Source organism: Geotrypetes seraphini, chromosome 11, assembly GCF_902459505.1.
Source record: "Geotrypetes seraphini chromosome 11, aGeoSer1.1, whole genome shotgun sequence".
Lineage (NCBI taxonomy): Eukaryota > Metazoa > Chordata > Amphibia > Gymnophiona > Dermophiidae > Geotrypetes > Geotrypetes seraphini.
Window position 1 is genome coordinate 24,599,241 of NC_047094.1, and position 21,015 is coordinate 24,620,255.

General features: G+C 38.7%; 1 protein-coding gene across 4 annotated transcripts in view; it reads left to right on the forward strand.

The window, feature by feature from the left end:
* Positions 1–21,015, forward strand: part of BAIAP2L1 (BAR/IMD domain containing adaptor protein 2 like 1) — a 113,731-nt gene that overhangs the window by 57,879 nt on the left and 34,837 nt on the right. For all 4 annotated transcript variants that reach the window (XM_033963229.1, XM_033963228.1, XM_033963230.1 and 1 more), the window contains exons 4-8: positions 6,146–6,207; positions 6,311–6,382; positions 8,296–8,433; positions 13,442–13,594; positions 17,431–17,598. In XM_033963229.1, the coding sequence (XP_033819120.1) occupies positions 6,146–6,207; positions 6,311–6,382; positions 8,296–8,433; positions 13,442–13,594; positions 17,431–17,598 (593 nt within the window). The remainder of the gene's footprint in view (positions 1–6,145; positions 6,208–6,310; positions 6,383–8,295; positions 8,434–13,441; positions 13,595–17,430; positions 17,599–21,015) is intronic.

The window sequence follows — 21,015 nt, forward strand, 5'->3', positions numbered from 1 at the left end:
CCATCATCAGAGGGGTTAACCTGGGAACACAGAGCAAGGAACCCAAAATAGTGAAATGCCTTCCAGGATCCTCAGCTACCAGAAACACCAGGCAAATACTAACTACAATTAGGGAAGAAACAAAGGCTTTGAAACCCTGATGTTATTATCTACCTCGGAACAAATGATCTAGCCAACAATACCCCACTTGCAGTGCAGAAAGCTTTTCGGGAACTTGGAGAGGGGTTAAAATCTTTTGTAAAGACTGTACCTTTTTCAGAAATATTGCTTACTTATGGAAAGGGAGAGGAAAAAGTACAAAATACAGAGAACGTCAATAGGTGGCTCAGAGCCTGGTGTCATCAAGAAGGCTTTAGGTACATAGGAGGATGGGGTAATATATGGAAAAACAAGAAACTATATTGTAATGATGGGCTGCACCTTACTATGACAGGAAAAATAATTCTATCTGAAAAATTGAGGCAATATATTTCTAGGCATTTAAGCTAGGAGGGGGAGAGGGTGGCGTACGTATGCGGGTCATTTCTGGTGGCCACACCTAGCCAAAGACAAGATATGATGGTACTGAAGTCAGCAATGAAAACAACAATATTAGCAATTCACTTCATAGCAATGCAACAGAAAATAAGACAAAACTAAAAACTCTACTTTAAACAAGATTGCCATGAAATGGTAGCTGGAAAGCATTGACCACAAACGCTCACAGTCTAAGCAACAAAAAAATCAGGATCTGCAAGCCCTGATGTTAGAGGCAGACTTGAATATTGCTGCTATCGTGGAGACTTAGTTCATTGATTACCATGGATGGGACACAAACATACCAGGCTATAATATAATTTTTTTAAGACGGACAGAGATGGTCAAAAAGGGGCGAGGAGTGGATCAACTGTACAGTATATGTGAAGAACAATATCAAAGCGACTAAAGTGCAGGGAGCCTAGAGAAAGGAAGAAATGATATGGATCGATTTGAAAAGAGGCAATGGAACTCCTATCTATGTGCAGGTTGTCTGCAGACCTCCAACTCAAATGCAGGAAATTGATAAAGATCTGGTTGCAGATATCCAGAAGTTGGGAAAGAAAGGGAAAGTGCTACTGCTGAGTAATTTCAACCTGCCGAATGTGGTCTGGAAAGTTCCGCCTGCGGAATCAGAAAAAAGTAGAGAAATCATGGATGCCTTTTAAGGGGCTATGCTCAGACAAATGGTGACGGAACCCACAAGGGAACAAACAAATGCTCACAAATGGGGAAAGTGTGTCTAATGTCCAAGTGGGTGCCTACTTGGGAAGCAGTGATCCTCTAACGGTTTGGTTTGATGCTAAAGGGAAGGGTGGCCACACAAAACTCGACATCCTGGATTTCAAATGTACAGCATGGAGGGACTATTTGAAGAAAGAGCTGATAGGGATGGGAAGACATAAGAGAAGTGGGAAAACAGTGGTCCAAGCTGAAAGAGCAATAAAAATGGCTACGGACCTTTATGTGAGGAAAATAAATAAAAGCAAGAGAAAAAGGAAATCGATATGGTTCTCCAAACTAGTGGTGGAGACTATAATAAAGGCAAAAGAGTTGGTGTTCATGAAGTATAAAAAAAGAACTCGGGGAGGAGAGTACAGAATGGAATACTGGATGAAACTGAAAGAAGCTTAAGAGCAATTCCTCTGGCAAAAGCGGAAGAGAAAATAAAAAAGGGAGACAAAAATTTCTTCAGGTATATTAGTGAAAGGAGAACGACGAAAAAAATGGAATTATGGCACTGAAAAACGCTGTGAACTTCTATGTGGAGAGTGATGAGGAGAAAGCAAACATACTAAGCAAATATTTCTGTGTCCACAGAAAAAAAAAATCCTGGAGAAGGACTGTGATTGGCTGGCAAAGTGACACGTGACGGCAGAGTAAATACTGTGCCGTTCACAGGAAAAAAGTGTTTTGAACAACTTGAAAAATTGAAGGTGGATGGGATCCAATTTACTATCTCCAGACATTTTAAACTTCAATATTCAAAAAAAAAAAAAAAAAAGTTAGTATATGAAGGGTGTTCAATAATATATCTACCTCAGTAGGAAAGAAAAGAGTTTTCAAAAACTTTTTGTTTCATTTTTCAATATAGTCCCTGATAGCTCCATACACTTCATCCACTTTTTCTGCAATGACTTTAACCCCTTTGAAAAGAATTCCTCTGTTTGACCTTCAAACCAGGATGGCACAGCTTCCTTGACATCTTCATTATTTGAAAAACCGCTGTCCACGGAGAGATTTCTTCAAAATTCGGAACAGGAAATAATCTGATGGAGCCAGGTCAGGACTGTAGGGTGGATGGTTCAGCTGCTGAAACCCACATTCTCAGATGACAGCCTGTGATTGTCGTGACATGTGCACCGGCTGCTGTAAATTTTCCTCGTCTCTTTCTCCTTGATTGACTTTTGCAAAGCGATGATTGTGTTGGCATAACTCTCCCCAGTTATGGTTGTCTTGTGTGGCCTGAACTCCAAAAGCAAAAGTCCTTCATTATCCCAGAAAACAGTTGCCATGACTTTTGCCTCAGAATTTTCTGTCTTTAATTTTTTTGGGCTGGGGGATGGCTTGCGCTTCCACTGCATTGGCTCCATTTTGGATTCAGGATCTCTGTGATAGACCCAAGTCTCATCTCTAATCACTAAACGATGAAAAAAAATTCACTTTGTCTTAATGGAACATCTCCAAGTTCTCCTGACAGCACTGGAGCCTTGTGGCCTTCTGACATGGAGTCGGCATTCTTGGAGCCCATCTTGCACTAATCTTGGGCATGCCCAACTTTTCATGAATTATTTTCCAAACTGGACCTGCCCATTTCTTCAGCTATTCGGGACACCTTAATTTGTCTGACAAAATTAAATCCTTGACTTTCTTGCACATTTCTGTGGAAGTTGCTCCAACGGCTGTCCAGTGTGAGGGCCACCTTCAATGGACTCTTTACCCCACTTAAACTGCTTACTCCAAAATTTTACTTTGTAGGATGATAGGGCAGACACACCATAAACTGCAGTCATACGTTCATGGATCTCCTTTGGCTTTTTCCCTTCTTTTGCAAGAGATTTTATCACTAAACAGTGCTCCAAATGTATCAGGGTTTTTTTTTAACTTGATTCGCATGAGAGCTCCCCTGACGTTCTATCTCTTGGAATATTAGACTCACACTGAGCCACAACTGTGCATGAGTAGCCTTGAAGCTTGTCACAACATGTACAGAGGTGTTTCAACACACTTCCTATTTGCTTTCCATACTCAGGTAGATATAGCTTGGAAAAGTTTAAGAGCAAACTTAAAGAGTTTTCTTTTTAAAGATGCATTCAATATTTAATCGAATTGCCTACTGCTCTTCTGTTTATTTTTAAACCTTCTATCAGTTTTGTCTTTCCCTTCCTGTTGTGCTTAACCTCTAATTGTTGACTCCTACATTACTTAGATTGAATTTCTTTCCTTGCCTATTGTTTCATTGTGTTCGTAAATGAGTTTTTTTTATTATGTTTTGCAAACTTAGTCCCTTTGTTAGTTTTGTATGTTTTTTAATGTATATTTTATCTATGTATTTTGCTGATTTGTACATCGCTTAGAATTTGGAATAGGCGATTAATCAAATTGTAAATAAACTTGAAACTTGATACGAGTATTGTTTAACTCCCCTCATATATCACCATGGTGCAAGATGATTGTAACTTTAAAAAAGCATAAGCAATTTTATCAGAAAAAGTTTTCAGGGGATGACTGCTGACATGAATCGTGTTTTGTTACCTGTGCTTCAGAAAAGATGCTAATAATCGATACTATTTAGGGCTCCTTTTAAGAAGCCGCGGTAGAGGGTTTTAACACGCGTGACTTTTAATCACGCGCCAACCCCCACGCTAGCTGAAAACCCACCACCTGCTCGAGAGGAGGCAGAAGCGGCTAGCGCGTCCGGCGGTTTAACACGCGCTATTACATGCGTTAAACTGCTACCGCGGCTTCGTAAAAGGAACCCTTCGTCATGTAACTCACTAATACCACTAAGAATAGGCTATTGCTGGATTAAGTTAATCTCTATTGAACTTCTATCAGAGACTATGAATCTCAAGTGCCCGCGGCTATTCGCCGTTAGAACCTGTCTTGGCTAATGCCCTATATGCGGACTATCATCAGCCCAACTGTCTCTTTCTTTTATTTTTTTGTTATATACTTTTATGTTTTTATTTCATTTGTCTCTGTGGACTTCTCTTAAGGCTATATTCATATAAATGGTGTTTCTTTAAATATATAAATATCCAAATGCTTTCACCCTTTTTTTTTTTTTTTTTTTGCAACACAAATATGATCTTAATAAATTACAAAATTATAAATGGTTGCAATTGAAGCAAGCCATTCAGGCAGGGTTCCCTGAATGGAAGAATCTCAATAATAAGTACAGTTTGCCTTTCTTGTGTTTTCAGGTGGCCTTCCTGGGACACCAGGCTGCTCAGTGGTATAAATTAATATCTGGATTTATGAATTAACCCCCCCCCCCAAAAAAAAAAAAAAAAAAATGGTCTTCAGGACATTTGGTGCATTGAGATCAAGCATCAAATTACTGCGTCTCAATGGCCACGAATTTGGTCTTGGAGGATGAGATGTACAGTGTCTGCATCTATGAGACAAACTTGGTTTTTTCTATTTTCTATAGAGCATTCTGGACTCTGGTGCGTTTGCAAAAATTAGATAGCTCTAAGTCTAATAGATGTTGGCACTGTCATCTTGAAGCTGGAACATTGGATCATTTATTGTTTTTTTGCCCTCTAATATATAATTTTTGGAAATCTATTTGGAGTCAAATTAATAATTTACTTGAGAATCCGGTGGCACTTTCATATGATACAATATTATTTGGAACTTCAAAGAGAAAAAAAGTCAAATATCTCATAAAAACAATAAGTTTTTACTCATAATGACAGGAGTTGCTATTCAGCAAATTACGAGAAACTGGAAAAATTATGATTAATAAGTTATAGTTTTTGGTGGAATTCATTGTACCATATTTTTAAAATGGAGAAAATATTAGCTATCCAACAAGGAAGTTATAAAAAGTTTATAGAGGTCTGGGAGCCATTAACAAATTATTGTAAGGAATGATTATAATTGATTAGTTAATTTATTTCTCTCCTTTTGTTTATTGAAGTATAAGGGGGGAGGGGGGGATAATTTTATAAAATTATATGATTATATTGGAAGAAGGATGGGAGGGTGAAGTTATAGTTCAATTTCACTAATTGTATGATTAATAAGTATTATTACAGTGTATGTGTATATGATTGTATAATGAATCACTTGTTGAAAGTTTAAAAATGAATAAAAAAATATTAAATAAAAATTTTATATAGGACTTGTGCTTAGAAAGTTAATACTTAGCTCGGGTGTAGCTCTCTACCTGGCCTTCCTGAAGTGTTACGACGGAAGATCTCCATTTCGCTCTAACCTTAAGATGAGAGCTTCTTCAGGAAATTTTGTTTTTTTGCGATTGCATATACTTCTTGTGCTGCCTCCGCGTCTTCAGTCCATTAGGGTGAGCTTTCTGGTCACACTTCAAATAACTCTCACACATTAATGGCATCCTTTGTAAAATAGAACAAAAAACAATATCCAAACTGCAGCTCAACGTCAAAAGACCAAAATAAAGAAAAAAAAATGCAGTTATGATGAACAAGGTGGAAAAATTACTCTTTATTAATGAAGATACGATGTAGCATTCTAAAAAGATAAATAAAAATACAATGTAGCATTCAAAAAAAAAAAAAAGTAAATAAAAATAAGTAATACAATGATGGTTCTCAGGTGTGAGTCCACAGGAGCCATCATTGTTTTACTTGTTTTTATTTACTTTTTTTAGAATGCCACATTGTATTTTAATTTATTTTTTTAGAATGATACATCGTGTCTTCATTAATAGACTAGTTTTTCCATCTTGTACATCATAACTGCAGTTTTTTCTTTGTTTTGATGCTATGTAAAATAATCATCATGTCTTTCTTAGAACAGAATAGTATCTGCTACCTCTTAAGACATTTCTTATCATTTGTTTGTTTTACTTTTTAAATCATGTGTTTTATTTATAAGTAATTTAAGCATATCATGTTATGTTGCATGTTCTTTTTGTCTACAGGTCAAGTTCTTGTAGAAATTTCAAACACGCACAAAAGACTTAATGAAAATCTAGATGAAAGTGTATGTATACATTATTACATTGTATTTGGGCAGTTGAATCATAATAAATTATTTACACAGAGTGCATCAAGTTAATATATAATTACTGCTTTTTTTTATATAGTTTAAAAAATTCCATAAGGAGATTATATCTGAACTGGAGAGAAAGACTGATCAGGATGTGAAATACATGAATGTGAGTATAGAGTCTAGCTTTAATTTATAAAAGGAAGGTAATTCTTTTCATATGTACAATATTAACAGCAAAATTCAGAGGCTACACAATATTCATCTCTACTGCAAATAATGTAACGATGTGAATATACATTTGTTTTGACTTGAAGGGTAAAAGCTCAGAAATTGTATCAATCGAGCAACATTATTTTTTATAAACTGTACTTCAAAAATCTAACCATAGGATTTAAATTTTTTTTTTATAGCAAACAAGTGACAATCAAGTGACAATCATTTAAAAAATGAGAATGCTTATCTCAAATATTTAGTGAATGTGTAGGTTCTGCTTGGTAGCCAACATTTCATGTTGTCACATTGCTGCATCATAGACTATTGTGGACCTTGAACTCCTGAAAACAAAATCTAGTTAAATCCTTAAGATTCTTTAATATTAGTACGCATTATATTCTTGTGCAGAGTCATTTACCACTATTGAAGTGAAACAAAGATGGCAGCTATACTGTACTTTATAAAAGATGTTGTCATAAACTAGCCATTCAAAAATAAGACCTAATCTGATTATCTCCAGAACTCCTGGTTTGTTGAATTTAAAAAAAGTGGTACCATTCTATCAAGGTAATCAATCCCATCAGTTCCAGTGTATTAAGACAAAATATCCATGATTGTTCTCAACACAAGTTGTTCTTTCTATTTCCTTCCTTGAGTATTTAAAGGGATATGATAGTGGTAAATGACTCTCTGTACAAAAAAAAGCTATATTAATATCTAAGCTTGAGGCTGACCAAAACCAGCAGTTCTGGTTTTAATCAAAACTGAATCCACGACCAGGATCTTTTGGCTCAAGGTCCTATTCTGATGGAGGATCTTGGTCTTATGGCCTGGCTGTTTGAAAGATCAAAGCTTAGAAGAAAGGGCTACTCAGAGGAAGTTATAGCCCGCTGAGAAAGATAGGGAAAATGATAAAGTACCTGAATGTAAACCACTTAGGATATAAGTTGTATTTAAATAAATATATTAAGAAATTATTAATCAGTATATGTAAACACACGGGACAAAAATACACACTACTTATAGCCTCCATTCATTCAATACTTTGATTACTAGGAAGCCATAGAATCTTCTCCTTTTGTTCTTATAGTCATGATTCTTAGCTTGATGTTATAAACAAGGCTCATAAAAGAAATGTGTTTACGTGGAACCTTGTGATAATGTAATCTGTTCAAGGATCAAAAGTGCTGCCATAGTATATAATTTTACAAAAAGAAACAAGCAACAGCCATTTCTGTGGCGGGTCCTCTGAAATGGAATGCTTTAAAGACAAGGCGCCTTTGTAACCTAAACTTTCCTTTTCAGGACAACTTAGATTTACTTTTAAGTAATGTTTCTATTCTATTTCCCCAACCTTTTGTTCTTCCCTTTAAGTGTTTTCTCTTTTTCTATCAATTGTAATTTCAAATCCCTTCTTCCCTTTTGTTCCTGTTCGTTAGTGTCTGTAAATCATTTTTTGATTATTTTCCACCCCTCCCATTCTGTTTTAGCCTAAATTATTTTTTAACTGGTATAATATTAAGGTATTTTGTACACCGCCCAGAAGGTTTGAGTGGGCGGTATAGTAAATTTGAAATAAACTTGAAACTTGAAGATGTCTTTTAAGACGCAACTAAAAACATATTTGTTTGTGAAAGCTTTTTACTAGGTGGTGATGTTTCAGATTTTGACAATGTGTTTTATTGAAGCCATATTAGCCACATGCTAGTTTTAGTAAGTTAGACAACTTTGGAGGAGTGAGTAGATAATGTTGTACTGATTTTGTGTGTATACATTTACTTTGTAAACCGCTTAGGTCTTAGGCGATGTAGAAATTTTTTAAATAAATAAATATGTTCTGACACTGATTGATTGTTTTGATCACAGGCAACTCTAAAGAGATACCAGATAGAACACAGAAGTAAACTAGATTCTTTGGAAAGGTCTCAGAGTGACCTAAAAAAACTCAGAAGGAAAAGTCAAGGCGGAAGGAATCCAATCAAGTATGAGCATAAAGAAACAGAGGTTAGTGTTTCAAGTTTCAAGTTTAATAATTTTTTTGATTAATTGCTTAATCATACTTCTAAGTGATGTACAGTTTAAAATTACATTTGTTGGGTGACAATACAATAAAAAAAAAAAAAAAAAACAATACAGAATTACAATCAATTTTAACATACTCATAACTTTAGGTAAGGAGGAGTGAAATACAAATCTTTAAAGTAAAGAGAAAACATTAAGGGAAAAATACAGAAGGTTAACAAAATAACAAAATATAATGAGATAAAATTTAATAGGATTATCAGATATTAAAATTAGTTTTCAAAGGCATCCTTGAAAAGAAATGTTTTTAAATTACTTTTAAATTTTCCAAATTCCTGTTCTTCCCTTAAAAATATTGGAAGAGCATTCCAAGTCTGTGGTGCAGTAACCGAAAAAATAAATTGCCGTCTTGTATTAATAATTTTCAACGAAGGAATAGTCAATAGGTTTTGTTCGTTAGATCTCAAAACTCTATTTGCAGAATATGGAATTAATAATTTAAATAAGAATGCAGGAGTCTTATTATAAAGGGTTTTGAAGGTCAATGTACAAAGCTTATACGTAATTCTATGAATAACTGGAAGCCAGTGTGCATTTTTAAGAAGTGGTGTTACATGGTCAAACTTTCTAGATTTGGTTATAAGCTTAATTGAGGCATTTTGAATGATTTGAAGACATTTTATTTCGTTTAACGCAATTCCTTTGAAGAGAGAATTGCAATAGTCGATTTTGGAAATCACCAAAGAGTGAATAAGGATATTAAGTGATTTGGAACATAGAAATTTAGAAATAGATCGAATTTTACGTAATCTGTAAAAGGTAGTTTTCATAATATTACTAATATGATCATGAAAATTTAGTTTATTATCAAAAATCACCCCTAAAATTTTTTAATTATTAACTAATTGCAGGGGGACGTTTTGTATAGAAATTGGAGTAACAAGAGGAAAACTATCTTTCCATGGAAAAAGCATAACATTAGTTTTTTTAATGTTAAGTGCCAATCTGTTTGTATCCAGCCATCTAAGAGTTCATCTAAGATTTTAATTCCATTTCACATATTACAATATGTTTCCTTACTCCTTTCTCTAGCAACAAACCAAGTTGACAGTAGGTTAGAGCTTCAGCCTTGGCACCCTGAGATCGTGAGTTCAAACCCACACTGCTCCTTGTGACCCTCGGCAAGTCACTTAATCCACCCCTCACCCCACCCCCATTGCCCCAGGGACATTAGATAGGTTGTGAGCCCACCGGGACAGACGGAGAAAAATGCTTGAGTACCTGGATAATAAATGCATGTATATACTGTTCTGAGCTCCCTTGGGAGAACAGTATAGAAAATTGAATAAATAAATACATTTTTTGAAGCTGCATCTTATGCTTCCATAATGGGGGGGGGGGAGGGAAGAGGAGTGAGTGGTGACATTAGCTTTTCTGCATTGATTTAATAAACTCAGACAACTGTATGAAAATGTAGCTGTTCCCTTCTGTACAGATGACAAATTTTGTGCAGGAAATTTATAGTGTTTGAAAATAAAATTTTACAATAATTACTGTGAAAAAGTTCCTCTCCCCTTCCTGATTCCCCTATTATTGCATTAAACAAAAATTTATTCATTTAAAAATTTATATACCGTATATTATCTAGACCAGTGATTCCCAACCCTGTCCTGGAGGAACACCAGGCCAATCGGGTTTTCAGGCTAGCCCTAATGAATATGCATGAGAGAGATTTGCATATGATGGAAGTGATAGGCATGCAAATTTGCTTCATGCATATTCATTAGGGCTAGCCTGAAAACCCAATTGGCCTGGTGTTCCTCCAGGACAGGGTTGGGAACCACTGATCTAGACGATTTCCATAATCACAGTCACAGTCTAGCGACACAGGCAGCGAAAATTGACCCCCACCATCACCAAACTGGTGATCAAAACAACAAGACATCAGAGTGTTTCGAAAAGAAATCAAAACAGTTCTATTCAAAAAACACGTCCGTACTTACTAATCTCCTCCCACTCGTACATGCTTTCTCCCCCGCGAATAACACATTAGTCTATCCCTCGAACCATACCTACCAAAAAATATTCAGATTCCTAAATAAGCATCTACCACATGCATCCAATAAACTTTTTCCTTCAATGTTAGGTAATCTTCTTCTGTTACCCGAATATATTGTTTTTCTCCACTGTATCCTGTAAGTACTTGAATCTTTATTATGTAATTCCATCGGAAAATATCCAGATATCTTCTAATTTGTAATTCTCAACTGTATCATGTAATATACATGAATCATCTTAAATAATAAAATGCTAGCCCACGCATGCGCAGTAGCGAAACGTGTTCCCGAATCCCTTTTCTGTCGGGATGTGGCCGCACGACTGCGCATGCGCCAGATGGCGCGTTGAGGAGTCATAATGCAGACCCGAAGAGCGAAGGAAGCCTCACACTGAGCAACTGTATTTACACTGTGCAACGAGCCTCTGCAACGGTCCCGGGTTACTCTCAGCCCACCCTTCTTGCGGTCTGGCCGGCTACCTTAGTCCTTTGCTGCCGCCGCCACCCCCTTCCCTTCCCACGGTCGACAAACCTCTTGCCTCCAGCAGCCGCCGCAGCACTGTAAACACACTGCTTCGCGGCCTCTACTGCCTTCATTTGCTCTTCCGTTTCTCTGATGACGTCATCAGGGACACGGAAGAGCAAATTGGGGCAGTAGAGGCCGCGAAGCAGCGTGTTTACAGTGCTGCGGCGGCTGCTGGAGGCAAGAGGTTTGTCGACCGCGGGAAGGGAAGGGGGTGGCGGCGGCGGCAAGGGACTAGGGGAGCTGGCCAGACCGCGAGAAGAGAAAATCGCGTGAGCCACGAAGAGACAGGGAGGAACTGGGAAGAAGAAGAGGGAAAGGGGCCTGCTTTGGGGTAAGGGTGTGCTTGGAGGCACACAGCTTTGCTTGGGGGGGAGACAGAAGGGGGGCCACAGAGAGACAGGGAGGAACTGGAGCTGGAGAGGGAAAGGGGCCTGCTTTGGGGAAGGGCTGTGCTTGGAGCCAGACAGCTTTGCTTGGGGGGGAGACAGAAGGGGGAACACAGAGAGACAGGGAGGAACTGGAGCGGGAGAGGGAAAGGGGCCTGCTTTGGGGGAGGGGTGTGCTTGGAGGCAGACAGCTTTACTTGGGGGGGGGGGGAGACAGAAGGGGGGCCACGGAGACACAGTCAGGGAGGAACTGGAGGGCCAGAGGGAAAGGGGTCTGCTTTGGGGGAGGGGTGTGCTGGGAGGTAGATAGCTTTGCTTGGGGGGGGAGACAAAATTGGGGGCCACGGAGAGACAGTCAGGGAGGAATTGGAGGGGTAGAGGGAAAGGGGTCTGCTTTGGGGGGGAGGGGTGTGCTGGGAGGCAGACAGCTTTGCTTGGGAGGGGAGACAAGGGGGACCACGGAGACACTGTCAGGGAGGAATTGGAGGGGTAGAGGGAAAGGGGGCTGCTTCGGGGGGAGGGGTGTGCTGGGAGGCAGATCATTTTTCTTAGGGGGGGAAGACAGAAGGGGGGCTACGGAGAGACAGTTAGGGAGGAACTGGAGGGGGAGAGGGAAAGGGGGCTGCTTTCTAGCACCCATTAATGTAACGGGCTTAAAGACTAGTTTTATATAATTCTCTCAGTAATGTCCAGATATCTTCTAAATTGTAATCCGCTTAGAACCGCAAGGCACAAGCGGAATAGAAATCACTAATGTAATGTAATGTAATAAATGTTAGGCAAACAAACATTTTAAGTAATTGTAAAAACTGCACCATAAAATGTTTTCATTAATCAGATAATACATTAGCAGGTATTTACATTATGTAAAATCTCAACTCAGAAAAGCACTAAGGGAACCTGAATAAAAACAGATTTTAAATGATAATTTTATTTTAAGAAACAGTTATCCAACACCCATATCACTCAGGTGTTAAAACTAACTGCTCACTTTAGTTACCCAGTCAACCAGTTGCCCAAATTTAACTAATATTAGATTCAGCTGATTGCAAACAGCTTTGTTGAATTAAACCTTACTATGAGAGTGGAGTAGTCACCACAAAGTTTCTCATGAGAACAATGTGCCACAATCAAAAGAAATTCCAGAAGAGAGATTTTTTTTTTTTTTTTTTTAATTTGAAATATATCAATTTGGAAAAGCTTACAGAGCCATTTTTTTTTTTTTTTAAAGCTTTGGGACTCTACTGAGCCAGCCATTATCTCCAAATGAAGAAGGCTTGGAACAGCCAGTCAGATTTCCAAGATATCCACAATGAATATGAATGAGCTAAATTTGCATGCAATAGAGGAAGTACATGCAAATTTTTTCTTACACATATCCACCCTGCATAGCTTGAAAACCAGACTGGCTTGATGTGTCCTGAGTAATGGGATGGCGAACTCCTGTGCTGGAGATCACTCACTTGGACATTTTAGAAGGGCTTATTTCAGTCTTGTGAAGAGTGTGAGAGATGCTCGCTGGCCTAAAGCATTTGAATCGGGCCCGTTCATTAGTTGGATATCATGTTCTGACTTTTTATCATTTCAAGAAGGCTCGGTCTCTGACTTAGTCTCTAATAGACATAAGAAACGCCTTCGCCGGATCAGACCTAGGTCCATCTAGTCCGGCGATCCGCACATGCGGAGGCCCAGTTAGGTGCTCCTTATTGGAGACCCGGATTTCCCGTATCCCCCGCTGTGATTTGCAAGAAGGTGTGAATCCAACTTGCGCTTGAAACCCAGAACAGTAGTCTCTGCCGCCACCTCCTCCGGGAGAGCATTCCAAGCACCCACCACTCGTTGTGTGAAACAGAACTTCCCGACATTTGTCCTGAACCTGCTGCCGCTCAGCTTCAGGCTATGACCTCTTGTCCGTGTCACATCTGAAAATGTCAGTAATGCTGTTTCCTGGTCAATTTTATCAAATCTTTTTAATATTTTAAAAGTCTCTTATCAAATCTCCTCCTTTTATGTATTCTGCAGTGTATGGAGACAATCGTTTTTCGACAAAGCGATATTCAGAAATTTATTGCTGAAGGTTGCAAGGAAGCTTTACTTGAAGAGAAAAGAAGATTTTGCTTTTTGGTGGATAAGCATTGCAACTTCACTAACCACTTGAACTACTACCATTCACAGGTCAGTAAGAAGTAACTATGGTGCATTGTGTGCTAGGGTTTCAATAGCAACACAAGTCATTACTAACCGCATCTAATTGGAAGAAATGGCAGTTATTTACATAGAAATATAGAATAGGATAGTAAGTCCCATCTAGTCTTCCTAATTTACTTCCCATTACTATAATGCCATAAACCACAACTGATCTCTGGTTTCCCCATCTGTCTTTTGCAATTAATGATCCTTTCTGCTTATCTCATACTGTATAGAACTCTCTTAAGTCTGTTTCAACTGCTTCTACCTTTCGGGCCAGGCATGTGAAGGTCTCGTCATTCATATCCTCTTTGTCCCACCTTCCATAACCACTTGTATTTGCATGCCTACTGCAGAGCTCTCTCGTGTGGCGCAGTGGTTAGAGCTACAGCCTTAGCACCCTGAGGTTGTGGGTTCAAATCCCTCGCTGCTCCTTGTGACCCTGGGCAAGTCACTCATTCTCCTCATTGCCTCAGATAGTTTGAGCCCGCCGGGGCAGATGGGGGAAATATGATGAAGTACCTGAATGTAAACCACTTAGGATTTAAGTGGTATTTAAATAAATATATTAATAAATTATTAATCAGTATATATACACACACGGGACAAAAATACACACTACTATAGCCTCAATTCATTCAATACTTTGATTACTAGGAAGCCATAGAATCTTCTCCTTTTACTCTTATAGTCATTAATTTACTATTATTTATCATCGCAATTTATAAATATTCATCATTATACATCACAATTTTAAATACCAGTTTACACTAATACAATAGTACAATGAGAGCCCTCCCCCCCACCCCCCAACCAAAACAAGTTTTCAAGCAATGTCAACGTTTTTTTTCCAGGACTTTCTTCTCCAATGCAAATGTCCAGTGTTTCCCCCAAACCTTCACTGTGTTGCTGTATCAATCTTCAACACTTGACTTCCTGGATCCCGATCAAAAAGACCTGGCTGACAATGCTCTTCATGAGGTCAAATCTCAAAAAACGCTCATAGTCACTATGAGAGTTTTTTTTGAAGAAAGTGTTTTGGATACTATACATAAGAACATTAGAATTGCCATACTGGGACAGACTGAAGGCCCATCAGGCCCAGTATCCTGTTTCCAGCAGTGGCCAACCCGGGTCCCAAGTACCTAGCTAGATCCCAAGTAGTACAACAGATTTTATGCAGCTTATCCTAAGAATATGCAATGGATTTCCCCAAGCTATCTCAATAATAGCCCACAGACTTCTCTTTAAGGAAATTATCCAATTTTTTTTTTATTTATTTATTTTAATTTTTTTATTTAATTTTTTTTTTTTTTAAACCCTGCCAAGCTAACTGATTTTATCACATTCTCCGGCAGTGAATGTGAGTTTAATTACACATTGTAACTATACTTTATTTCAAGATTGTGCTATTGACACTATGCAATTTTTAAGGAAACATTTCACGCTTATTGTATAAGGCAAGAAAAAAAATTTCCCCAGCAAGTTTCTAGTTCATTTTAAACAGGAAGGTCATTTGTTTTGGATTCAGTATATGTTGAAAAGCAGATCAATATGACATTATTTTTTACCTGGCTCTTTTCCTTATGGACTTGTTTAATCTGAGCCAATATGTGTTGTGTTCTAGTGCCATAACACCTTCATTCATAATTTACATAGAGACCCCTCACCCAATTCAGCCCAGCAGTGGCTCCCAAGTCAGATCACTAACCCCCGGATTCTCTTAACTAGTTCCCATGTTGGTGGCCGCCTTAAAAAGTGGCTGCCGATCGTGTGTCAGTCACGTGACAGCACCAGTTACAGAATCGCGCCTTATTCACACCAAGATAGGTGGCTGAAAGGTGGGCCTGGTAAACCCTGGCCTACATTTCAGCTGCCTATCTAGGCCGCATGATCCTAAAACCAGACTGCAGCTGTTATCAGCTGATGGCAGCAGAGGAATTTCTCCCCGATCAGCTAAGCCGGAAGGACTTCCCGAAGCCTTGGCTTCAGGGAGTCTTGCTGGCTCAGATGATCCGGGTGGAGGGGGGGGGGAGGGTGGAATTCCCATGCTATAATCAGCTTATGGCAGCTGCAGTCTGGTTTTAAGATCCCGCAGCAAAGACAGGCAGCTGAAATGTAGGCCAGGGTTTTCCAGGCCTACATTTCTGCCACCTACCTTGGCGTGAATCGCAACTAGGTAGCCGCTGTAGCCTGCCTAATGCCCCTTCTCGCACTGGCTATGCCTATTTTGGTGTTCCGCAGCCTAAAGTGGCTACCTAGTCATGATTCAGGCGCTTTTTATATGGGCATCAGTAGACGCTTCAACCTTGCCATTTTTTTTTTTTGCCGCTTCTGACGGCGTTTTTCAATTAACTTAGGTACCGGTAGGGCACCCACTGATGTCTAAGTTTATTCGCTGGTTTTAGAATTTTCCCCTAAATGTCATCACTGAGTGATACAAGTTTCAAGTTTATTCGTTATTTGATTGATCGCCTATCACAATTCCTAAGCGATTTACATATACAAAAAATACATGATAAAACAACAACAATAATATTGTAAAAATATAAAAATCATTTAAAAAACTAGACAAATTACAACAGGAAACACTGGGATAGAGGGGAAAAAAATACAATTTATAATAGGAAAGGAGGGACCGTTAAGGGTAAAATACAAAAGGAAAGGGAAAACAAAATAATTTTTGGAAATAGTATACATAGCTGACTAAAATGAAAGGGAGTTATAAAGAGCAATTGGCATTTCAATTAAATATTGAAAGCATCTTTAAAAAGAAAGCTCTTAAGTTGGCTTTTGAATTTATCAAGATTTTTCTCCTCCCTTAAATAAAGTGGGAGAGAATTCCATGTTTGTGGTGCTGTAACAGTGAAGATATATTGTCTTCGGGTATTTATGAATTTAAGAGTGGGAATGACCAATAAAAGTTGTTCATTGGATCGTAAAGTTTTTTGAGAGGAGTATGGAATTAAGACTTTATAAATAAATGATGGAGTTTTGTATAGCAACGATTTAAAGGTGAGTAAAGATAATTTATATACCAAGAATCTCAACCTTCCAAGGAGCAGAATCTTGGTCTGGCAACTATCACAGTGCATAGTGTTGTGCCAGTCTCAAGAGGTGTCAGGTCAAAAGCGCGCCGGGACAAAGGCGCGCCCAGACAATTGAGCGCAGCGCGGAGGCGCACGCCGCTCAAACTTACTGTTTTTAGGGCTCCGACGGGGGGGCGTGGGGGGGAACTCCCCCCCACTTTACTTAATAGACATCGTGCCACATTGTGGGGGTGTTGTGGGGGGTTTGGGGGGGTTGTAACCCCCCACATTTTACTGAAAACTTCACTTTTTCCCTGTTTTTAGGGAAAAAGTTAAGTTTACAGTAAAATGTGGAGGGTTACAACCCCCCATAATGCCGGCGCGATGTCTATTAAGTAAAGTGGGGGGGTTCCCCAACAAAACCCCACATCGGAGCCCCTAAAAACAGTAATTTTGAGCGGCGCATGCCTCCACGCTGCGCTCAACTGTCTGGGCACGCCTTTGTCTTTCGCGCCGTTGTCTATGAACCATCTCAAGATAACACACAGCCTCGAACCGTATAAAATTTTACTCCCCGTACTACTGCATTATAAGTCGTCATTGCAGAACCTACATAAAATGATGCATGCTAGATGCCTCTTTTTCCCAGCAGCAATTCTGAAGTACCTACATGATTGCTGGGATGAAGAAGTGATTGTTTTATAGCTCTTCTTTGTGGAAGTACTTATCGTCGTCGTCTTTTTTTTTTGTCACTGGATACTTGAAGCACTTTATTTTGATATCTGTTCTTGCTAGGCTGCAGAATTACTTAATTCCAAATTGCCCAAGTGGCAGGAAACTTGCAGTGATTCAATAAAGGTGCCAGACACTGTAATGAATATAATCCAAGATATCAAGACTCCAGCTACTACTCCTGTCTCGGGAACTCCGCAGCCTTCTCCAATGGTAGAGAGAAACCACCTGGTATGTATCTGTCCAGTGTAGACAATTTCTGCTTCTGAAAGAAAATCTAACAACTTATACTGAATGCCTAGATGTGCACAAATGAAAAAGCACCTTCTAGAAAAATTTAGTCAGGAGGGGTTAAAACACTTGTCATAAGTGTTGCTGTATTTTTCCTAATTAACAAATTCGGGAGAAAAGACGCTGATAATAGTCCATAAATCTCAGCGTTGCGTCTTTCTATGCCTGAATCCAGCAATGAACCAAGCAGATTATTGGGTTTTTGAGGCCTATTTGATAACCCAATAATCTGCTTGGTTCATTGCTGGATTCAGTCATAGAAAGACGTAATGTTGATTTATTGTGCATTTTTCCTCAACCATGTGTTTCCATCCAGCCTGTTTGGGTTTTTTTAAACACTGGCTGCAACAATTAAGTCACATTAGGTTATTTCTACTTTTGGAAGCAGGTGAAAGTCTGCTTTTCTCCCAGGCCTTTGATGGAAGAAGCAACTAACTAGATAATTATAGCCGATGTTGGTCTAGCAGAACTTGCTTACAAAACGTATACCTTTTATGACTCCATGTGCAATTAGTCACACTGATAATTCTATCTAAACTCCTGTTAATCTCTTATCTGTCTATATGTTACCCCCGGTCTATATGTTACCCCCCCCAATGTTGATCATTAGGTTATTTTACTAGGTAGGGGATCCTTTTACTAAGGCGCGCTAGTGCATCTTAGCGCATGCTAAAAATTAGTACATGCTAAAAGCTAATGCGTCCATAGGATATAATGGATGCATTAGCATTTATCGCACATTAAGACGCACTAGCGCGCCTTAGTAAAAGGGCCCCTAGGTGTTTAGTTGGCATTAGAAGTACATACAATGTTATAATGTATATACTGTTGTCTGAATGCTTTGTGTTGCTGTAATTGCCTTATTGCATATGTCTAGGTTATTCTTGCTATCCCTACCTTGGGGTAAATTTCTTTAAAAAAAAAAAAAAAAATGCAGTAAATAAATCCTAATAAATAAACAAATATTGAGTGCCGATATTCAGATTGTGGCTGGTGCTGCCATATATGGATAGTAGCAAAATTGAGACTGCAATCCAAGTAACTATTTGTTTTAAGGTTAGGACAGGTTTTTTTTTTTTGGGGGGGGGCGAGGGGGGTTTCTAACTTTATCTGCCTAATTATCCGTAAAGAGGGCTTAAGATCACCACTCTCCAAATACATTCCAGCGTCATCTTTGCTCCACCCATGCACTGCCCTGACCAGCACTATACAGATAGTGCTGCTGGCTAATCCTTACGGACTACCTAGGTACGATCTAGATCAGGGGTAGGCAATTACAGTCCTCGAGAGCCACGGGCAGGTCAGGTTTTCAAGATATCCACAGTGAATATGTATAAGATGGATTTGCATGTACTACCTCCTTGAGATGCAAGTCTATCTCATGCATATTTATTGTGGATATCCTGAAAACCTGACCGGCAGGGTGAATCCCAAGGACAGGCTTGAGAGCCCTGGGTTAAAAAAAAAGCAATCCATCGTGGTCCTAATATTTAAAGCCATTTTATCAGATAATGGCAGCTGTTATCCAGATAAAATGGCTTCGATGCTGCTATCCATTGATATCCAGTGGTATTAGCTAGATCAGGGCTAGGCAATTCCGGTTCTCAAGGTTTTCAGGATGCCCACGATGAATATGGATGAGAGCGATGTGCCTGCACTTTTCCAATGTATGCAAATCTTATGCACGTTTATTGTGGATAACCTGAAAAACCTAACTGGTTAGGCACGTCCCAAGGACCAAGTTACTGCTTCTAATTAAATTAAATGCAAGATCCTCTGCTTTCACACGAACTAACCACATTGAGGGAAATTCATCTGATAATTGCATGTTGCGGTTCTGTTCTGTTGTAGTTTGCACCCACATGAGGTTATGTAAGAAACCACATCATAACATATAATTGTATGATTAGTGACCTTACGACATGGTTTTGATTGAGTATTTAACTTAAGGCTCCTTTTACAAGGCCGTGGTAGCAATTCCCGTAAGAAAAAATACGACGGAGACCATTCAGTTCCTATGGCTTCGGCACATTTGCCACACAGGAATCTTTACCGCGGCTTTGTAAAAAAAAGCCCTTACTGTGTTTATTTGCACTCTATAAAGTTTTGACTATGAATAGATCAAACTCATGTTTGAGTAATTATATGAATTTCTTTTTATTAATCTGTTTTGTATTTATTTTAGTTAAAAAAAATAAAAAATAAATAAAGACTAGGAAATAAATACTGGCAACCATAAGCTGTCCTTATTGCCTTATTTTTTTTTACCAGATAAATAAAAATATACTTGAATAAAAGAATTTGAGCCCCATTGTAGATGGAACATAGAAATTGAAAATTGAGGGGAGGATTCTCTAATGTTCTCAGTAAAATCTGATGGGCCGCTACCGTGGCTCCTGTTGTAATTATTTCAAAAAGATGACTCATTCTCAAAAAAGCACGCATGCAAATGAGGTACATGGAGTTTCGTGAAAGGTCACTAAATTTGCACGTGATGAGTTGCTGGTGATAGCGATCGGCACATGTGCAGAATATGCCATGAAAGAGGCTTAAAATGTGCGCATATGCTGGGTAAAGCAACGCCATCATCATCATCGGGTTCCATCACATATTTTCTCATCAGGACAACATGGGAAGCGCGAGGATAAGAATCACCATCCATAATGCTATCCGCTATCATAGCACAAAGCACACACAGCTCACAAACGCCTATAATTCACAGGCCTTTGAATTTTGTAATTTTTTTAATGTCAAATTTTATCGAGCCACAACCAAAAACACATAATACACACACTTAAGAAGTGTGCTTTTGTTCCCCCCCCCACCAAAAAAAACCAAACCTACTATAATTTATGTGAATCTTATTATATTTTTGTTTTAATGCCAAACTTTATCATGAGCCACAACCAAAACCACATAATACACACACTTAAGAAGTGTGCTTTTGTTCCCCCCCCCAAAAAAAAACCCAAACCTACTATAATTTATGTGAATCTTATTATATTTTTGTTTTAATGCCAAACTTTATCATGAGCCACAACCAAAACCACATAATACACACACTTAAGAAGTGTGCTTTTGTTCCCCCCCCCCACCAAAAAAACCCAAACCTACTATAATTTATGTGAATCTTATTATATTTTTGTTTTAATGCCAAACTTTATCATGAGCCACAACCAAAACCACATAATACACACACTTAAGAAGTGTGCTTTTGTTCCCCCCCCACCAAAAAAACCCAAATCTACTATAATTTATGTGAATCTTATTATATTTTTGTTTTAATGCCAAACTTTATCATGAGCCACCGCCAGAAACACGTGCCCGAGATGAGATTTTCAACGATACTGGCACCTT